The 8218-nt window shown below is 39.1% G+C and overlaps 1 protein-coding gene across 1 annotated transcript in view; it reads right to left on the bottom strand.

The window, feature by feature from the left end:
• Positions 1–7347: 7347 nt before the first annotated feature.
• LOC133598434 (granzyme A-like) overlaps positions 7348–8218 on the bottom strand; it is a 7574-nt gene continuing 6703 nt past the window's right edge. The window contains exons 4-5 of the mRNA XM_072912752.1: positions 7601–7876; positions 7348–7543 (exon numbers count right to left, since the gene is read on the bottom strand). Coding sequence (XP_072768853.1) covers positions 7394–7543; positions 7601–7876 — 426 coding nt within the window. The 3' untranslated portion in view covers positions 7348–7393. The remainder of the gene's footprint in view (positions 7544–7600; positions 7877–8218) is intronic.

The raw sequence follows: 8218 nt of genomic DNA, 5'->3' as shown, positions 1-8218 counted from the left end.
ACTGTCTCACTTTCTTTTAACCCTCTATGTCAGGGTTCCCCAAACTTTTTGACTCGGGGGCCGCATTGGGTTAAAAAATTTTGGCCGGGGGCCAGGCTGTGTATATATATATATATATATATATATATATATATATATATATATATATGTATATATATATATATATATATATATATATATATATATATATATATATATATATATATATATATATATATATATATATATATATATATATATATGTATGTATATATTCATATATACATTGTCTTTATAATCTGTTTTGTCATTTAACATCAATTAACATTGATGTTCATCAACATTTAACATTGTCACGTTATCTATGGGAAAATTCATTTTTAGACAATATGATTTGCCTGAGCAGCTCGGAGACACCAAGAGTAACAAGCGGTAGAAAATGGATTAGAAAAGAAAGATTTAAAAAAAATAAAATTAAAAAATTAAAAATTAAAACTTTTTGTTTAACTTGTGACTTCCTGTGGGCCGGATTTTGGATGCTGGGGGGCCGGATCCGGCCCGTGGACCGTAGTTTGGGGACCCCTGCTCCAGGTAATACAAGACAGTCTTGATTTTAAGAATTTGAAAATTGGTTGACTGCTTAACATATTGCTTTACTTTTTAACACATTTAAAAACAGATTTTTTCTCGGTAAATGATGACGTATTTCAAATGAGGTTTGCCACTAACATTTTTAAACCATAAAAAATATTGATGGCACAGATTAAATCAAATAATCAGGACAGCTTAATACAATTACATATTACTGGAGTTTATTTTAATTTCAGCAAGATATTTGAAGAAATTTGAGACTGAATATTGATGCATACTCTTTTTCGGAACAGATGATCTCAGCAAGGTCTGTCACAGCTGTGGGATGGAGGAGAGCGATAACCCTCAATGGGTACGTTTTCACTGTGCAATACAGTCAGGCTGTGAAATAGCAGGGCGTAGATAACATCATTATTGTAGTAAAATGGAAAATGTATTTTGGTGACAATGCATAATGCGTATGAGTTCAAACAGTGTACCTTCTGTTTCAATGTGTTTGTGTACAAATTGGTTGAATGATAAAGAGGTAAAAAAATAAAAAATTGTAATAAGCCCTACAAATGTTAGTGAAACCAACAAATACAGAACAGTTTACTGAACTCTTCCATGACCTACTCCCTCATTTCATACAGAAGCTGGAAAAAGGTCTCAGTCCATTTCATGTGTAGTATGAGCAAGTGGATTCTGTGGCTGTGAAGTCTCGATATGGAGCTGTAACAGTGATAATGATGAATTATTTAAATTCGGAATTTATATACATTTAATGGCCCAACTTATCTGCCTCCTCACCTCCATCCTCCTCCCCCACCTTAGATCTGCTGTGACATCTGTGATAGGTGGTTTCACCATGAGTGTGTCCTGAGGCCAGATGTGGATGGGGATTACCTGTGCCCTGCGTGTTCATGATGAGGGGAGTGTTGGAAGTATTAAACTATATTTATGTTATCCCCTTCTGCCCAATATATAATAATATTTCTGTTTATAGATGTATAGTTTTTTATGAGGAGTTACATTTTATTACCAAAAAGTGTTCTTGTCTTTGTGTTCACTTTATTTGACGTTTGACTTTTAATATTGTATATATAAATTATTTAACTATTGGTGGATTTTGTTATTTGTTTGTATTAAAATAAATTGCATTATACCTTGTTTGATAAGAAATTATATTTCTTCTCCTCTGACCTGAAAAAACCTATTTAATTACAAGACTGGTTTCAGATTATATTATCGTAATACCGATGTATTTATGATGTTTGGTGTGACAGGGACTTTATCTCTATTGTGAGGTAAACTTTGTTAGAGAAGTCCCATGTACCAAGAGCTGGGGACACTGTACATACCAAGAAAAACATAGGGGGTGCATTCTCAGGCAGCTGGCCTGAACGTCCTGCCTGAAAATGCAAATAACTCCACCTCTGGAGGTCCAATTTTCACATGGTTCTCACTGTATACAGGGGGGGCTATGATGAGTAACCAGGGTGAGTTTCATGTCTCTATGACCTTCCTAACCAGAGATAGATGGGGGGTGCATTTTATGGCAGGTGGGAAATGCACCCCCCCCCCCCCCCATAACTCCAGTTCTGGTAGTCCAATTTTCACATGGTTTTCAGTGTACACCCGGGGGGCTATGATGAGTAACCAGGGTGAGTTTCATGTCTCTAGGACCTTCCTAGCCAGAGATAGATGGGGGGTGCATTCTGTGGCAGGTGGGAAATGCACCCCCCCATAACTCCACTTCTGGTAGTCCAATTTTGACATGGTTTTCAGTGTATACCCGGGGGGCTATGATTAGTAACCAGGGTGAGTTTCATGTCTCTAGGACCTTCCTAGCCAGAGATAGATGGGGGGTGCATTCTGTGGCAGGTGGGAAATGCACCCCCCCATAACTCCACTTCTGGTAGTCCAATTTTCACATGGTTTTCAATGTATACCCGGGGGGCTATGATTAGTAACCAGGGTGAGTTTCATGTCTCTAGGACCTTCCTAGCCAGAGATAGATGGGGGGTGCACTCTGTGGCAGGTGTGAAATGTAATAGAGGTTTACTTTGGTGTACATATTCTTTACAGTATAGCTGTCAATTATACTACATTTTCGGGACAGCAAATATTCCAATATTAATTGGTTGTTTTCGTCTTATCTGATCTAATGACGGCGAAATCATTAAATGCTCACAATTTTTAATTCATCCACAAGTAAAGCACAATTAAAGTAAACTTGGATTATTTCACTTTATGTACTTTTTTATGCCGAAAGAGGCGATTTCAGCCACTTGAATGACGGCGAAATCATTAAATGCTCACAATTTTTAATTCATCCACAAGTAAAGCACAAGTAAAGAAAACTTGGATTATTTCACTTTATGTACTTTTTTATGCCGAAAGAGGCGATTTCAGCCACTTGAATGACGGCGAAATCATTAAATGCTCACAATTTTTAATTCATCCACAAGTAAAGAAAACTTGGATTATTTCACTTTATGTACTTTTTTATGCCGAAAGAGGCGATTTCAGCCACTTGAATGACGGCGAAATCATTAAAGGCTCACAATTTTTAATTCATCCACAAGTAAAGCACAAGTAAAGAAAACTTGGATTATTTCACTTTATGTACTTTTTTATGCCGAAAGAGGCGATTTCAGCCACTTGAATGACGGCGAAATCATTAAATGCTCACAATTTTTAATTCATCCACAAGTAAAGCACAATTAAAGAAAACTTGGATTATTTCACTTTATGTACTTTTTTATGCCGAAAGAGGCGATTTAAAAGAGGCTATTTCAGCCAACAGCCGAGTTAGATATACTTTTCGAGACGAGTGATGCAATCGAGTGACGAGTGACGTAAGCGCGCTCCCGCGTCAGGGGGTGCATATTATGGCAGGGGTGCGTTTTCCGGCACAACACCTGGAGCAGGTGCATTGTGGTTGTTGAGATTGAGGATTACGTGCCCACGGGTGATGAATGAATGACAGGTAACAAGATATAGGGATCGTTTTGTACCGTTTTGTATGCCATTTTTTTCTTATATAAAGTACAACTTTATTACACATTTTCGACGTCCTGTCCAATACTTTGATCGTAGTTAATCTACATGCTGTACACGGTTATAGTTGGCTGTTCTCTGCTCCACTGAGAGTGACATGTTATTTTCTAAAGTGTGTTTTGTGCACTTCCTCGCTGCACTCGCCTTTTCTTGTTGATTAAACATTCTTTCACTTACATTCCACCTGCCGTCTCTGCATCTCTGGGGTCACGCTGTAAGCTACGCTTCCCCTTCGTTACTGTCACAATGCAATTAAATGCAGTACAGAGGAACCCAAGGATGCAGACGGACGGTGAGTAAAACAGTTCTTTACTTAGGGAAAAAGTACTCGCAACAATGAACCAACAGGAGATATCAAAAAGCGACAGTGTGAAAAAGAGAAAACAAAATGAGCACCGTGGAAAAAAGAACAAAAGCTAATATACAAAAATAACTAGACTTGGGTTGGAGTTGCAAGACGTGCAAACTACCACACAACACCAAGCTGCATGGCACTGGGGATAGCCAAGAAGTTAAGCATCCAAAACTTGGGAAGCATAGAAGTCTTCTGATATGGAGAGTTGAGGAGTGGAATCGCCGAGTGCCATCCAGCTATCAAGGTGCTGTTTAAGTAGTGTCGGGAAGATTGGACACAGCTGTGCACGTCTCACAACTCCGCCCACGGGAACAGTGACAGTACCCCCCCCCCCCCAAATCCTGGTTTTCCAGGAAATCTATGATAAAAATATGAAATTAATAACATCAATAATAAGGGAGCGTGAAATCCAGGAATCGATCCTCCCCTTCCAGTCGATCAGAAACTGCACCCCACTGCCCCGCTTCCTGGCAACCAGAATAGTGTTGACAGTAAAGGCCGGATGACCCTCCACCCATGAATCTTGGTGCCAGTTTCTTAGACTCTCCTGGCAGTGTAATGTCTTTGGATGATAACCAAACCCTCTGGCCAGGTTTGTAGTCGGGAGCTGGTCTGCGATGGCGATTTGCCATGGTCTGGTTCTGTCTGGCTGTGCGAGACAAGGCGGCACGGGTATCATGCCACACGGTGCACACGGCGCAGGAAGGCAGTCACGGAGGGGACAGTGGACTCGACTTCTTGAGAGGAGAAGATGGGAGGTTGGAAACCATGCACCACATGAAAAGGAGACAGGCCAGTAGATGAACAGATAAGGGTGTTATGGGCATACTCCACCCATGGGAGATAGGTGGACCACATTGATGGATGCTGGTGACAAACACATCTCAGGGCCGCCCCTAAATCCTGGTTGGCTCTTTTCGATTGTCCGTTAGATTGTGGGTGGTACCCTGATGACATACTGACAGTGGCCCCTAACAAGTTGCAGTAGGATCTCCATGTAGCGGATGAAAATTGAGGACCTCTGTCTGACACCACATCCATGGGGATCCCGTGAAGTCGAAACACATGGGTGACTAGAAGCTTGGCGGTCCCCAGGGAGAGTACCTCTTCCTGAGGGCGTTTCAGTGTTATAGCTTCACCTTTATCTTTAGTTTTTAGGCCAAATTGCGTCCATTCTCCCTTTTCTGTCTACACACTGTGTCTGCTTGTAAGTACTTCGTGATTGTGCGCTGCCGAACATGCTCCTCTGCTCGTAAACCCATCATGACGTGAGGACGTGCCGTCATACCCATTTTTGATTCATTAGTACGGCGATACTATACTAGTGCCGGTATACTGTACAACCCTAGTGTGTATATATATATATATATATATATATATATATATATATATATATATATATAATGTGTGTGCAAAAAGTAACATGACGTCATAACTCTTCGATGTTTACTTACAAAGTATGAAAAAGAACATTTATATCATGTGTGTCAGTAGAAAGGTTCACATTTCGGCCTACAGGAATTCCCCTTTCAACTGGAAAACAAAACATGTTAAGGCATAAGCTAGCATTTGCTAACATAACCCCATGTTATGACGTCATAGGTGACTGTACAATGTACATCTTTTGTACTACATGTTGTATTAATGTCTCTGTCATGCCACACCAACTGCAGTTGTATCAAAAAAAAAAATATATATATATATGTATATCTACTAAATAAATCACTAGTTAGAGTACTTTTTGAAAGTCATTACTTGGATACTTCAAATGGGTCATATTACTCTAAAGTAGTACTTCTCAAAAAGTGGGGAGTTGGGGGGGGGGGTCCTTAGAAGCAAGGGACTTCTGGTATTAGCATCTTTTTTCTCTACCCACCTCTGGTTCTCAGGAGGTTACGAGAGACATATTTTAATTGTACAAATATTGGTTACAGCAGGCCTTGCCTTAATGTTGCGTTGTGTTAGTGTTCTTCGGTGTTTTGTGTTAATTCCTGTCCTGTGCTTTTATTTTGGTGGCTCTTCCGGTTTTGTTGGTGTTTTCCCCTGGCTGCTTCACTTGTGTCCTGGAGCATTTCCCCTCACCTGTTTTCTGTTTGCAATCAAGACTATTTAAGTTGATCCTTTTCCCTACCTATGTTGTTGGGACATAATTATCTATTCTCTGTTGTACTGGCGACCATTGACGGTCCTTTGATGCCAAGCTCGAACTTTGTGGACGCCGTCTGCTCCACAATTCCTGTGAGTGTTTTGCTGGGTTTCAGCAGTTGTTTTTTTTCTTTACCGTTGCTCTCACTTTTTGTTCATGTATTGATAAATACTCCGTTTACCTCAAGCTGCTACCCCGTTTGTCTGCATCCTAAAATCACTACAGCCTCCTGGGCCTTTCGCGACGCAGCCTCCTGGGCCTTTCGCGACGCATCGTTTATCAAGGCTTGACAAATATGTGTTTACAAAAATTTGCAGAAATTGAATTTCAATTAAACTATTCTACGCTGATATCCAAATGTTGAACTTAATTACCTGTGACTACAACTGAGTCACATACAGTTTACTGTAAGCTAAATCGTGATAATAAATACTATTTATGCACTTCATGTAAACAAGCAAACGTTTAGATCACAGGTGTCAAACTCAAGACCAGATGTGGCCCGCCACTTCATTTTAGTTGGCCCTCGAAAGCCTGGAAATAATATGTATCAATAAAGTACTGTAACTTTTCTCACTAAATGTATTCTTTCTTTCTATTTCGGGAGAAAAAAATAAAATGTACTCCATGTAATCGCAAATTATCTTAACTTACATATTGTCTAATTATGCAAAAATATATCATCAAACATTCAAACCATTTTTTAAATAGAAATACATACTAATTATAATGATTTCAAAGCAAGTTATCCATCAAATTGTGCAATGTAAAAGTAGCAAAAGATTTCATAGTAAAATTGTGAAATTTACTTTGGTTTTTACAGCATTTTTCTCTAAATGAAAAAAACAGTACTTTTTTTTTACTGTAATAAACTGTGGTGCCGTTTTGGTATTTACAGTAATACACCGAAACATTTACACTTGTTGATTTGCGGTAAAAAAACAAACAAACTGGCAGCTCAGGTGCCAACATTTTACTGTAAAATTGCAGTTTAAAAAAAAATGTAAATTTTACAGTAAAATTCTGGCAACTGAGCAGTCTTTTTTTTTTTTTTTGACCATAAAAACAGCAGTACTGTTTTTCCAATTTACAGTAATATACACTACATTTTGAGGTGAAATTATTGCAACTTACCATATTTTTTTTACATTTTAGTTTAAAAAGATTTACTAATAAAATGCATTAAAAAATTGTGTAATAATAGATCCTTGGCTAAGTTGTGACAACAAGCCTGAAATGTTAGCACTTTATTGAAATGGCCCCAAATGCAGAGTTTGTAATCAGTTTTTCTTCATGACGTTTTTGATCCAGTTGAGTTGCTTGGCTGAGAGAAAGGAGTACACTCCAGGTAGATGGCCGCACTTCCGAGATCCAAACGAAGTGACTCCAACCAGATTTCCTTTGCACACCAGCGGACCACCAGAGTCCCCCTAAAAACAAAAAGACTTGTTAGTTTGGGCAACATCCCCACACAAACAAGCACTTACCAGGCAGGTGCCCGCCTCCTTTTTGCCATCAGAACCAGCACATATCATGTCCTTGGTGATGATGGGGTTGAAGTCGTAGTATTCAGGAGAGTTGCACTTGACTCTGTCCACGACGGTGAGGTTGACGGACATGAGGACTTTGGACATTTTCTTGACTTTGTTGCTGGACCACCCCCACCCGGCCACCATGCAGCTGCTGCCAGCCAAGGGATCTTTGTTGCTGCTCGGCAACGGCAGAACATTTACCGCCTTGGTGGGCTTCACAGCGCCGTCCAGCTGGAACAAGACAGTTGATTGGGGTTTGAAACGCTTCCTGTCTCAAAACTTGAAGCTGCTTTTAAAAATGTTTGATCAATTTAATTTTCTGAATTTTTACAAATGTATTATTTGTACTTTATTAATACAAGTATTAATTCATAACAAATTATACAAAAATTAATTGATTATTTACATAAAATAAATGAAAAATTCTGGCGACTGAGCTACAAGTTGGTTTTACTGTAAAATCTACAATTGATGTTTTCACTGGGAATTACTGTAAATGGAAAAAATCTACCACTGTTATTTTACAGTAAAAGACTAGCAGCTCAATCTCCTAAACAGCTACATTTGTGTTTC

This window comes from Nerophis lumbriciformis, unplaced genomic scaffold (genome assembly GCF_033978685.3).
Source record: "Nerophis lumbriciformis unplaced genomic scaffold, RoL_Nlum_v2.1 HiC_scaffold_170, whole genome shotgun sequence".
Classification (NCBI taxonomy): domain Eukaryota; kingdom Metazoa; phylum Chordata; class Actinopteri; order Syngnathiformes; family Syngnathidae; genus Nerophis; species Nerophis lumbriciformis.
This window is presented reverse-complemented; position numbering and strand designations above follow the sequence as displayed.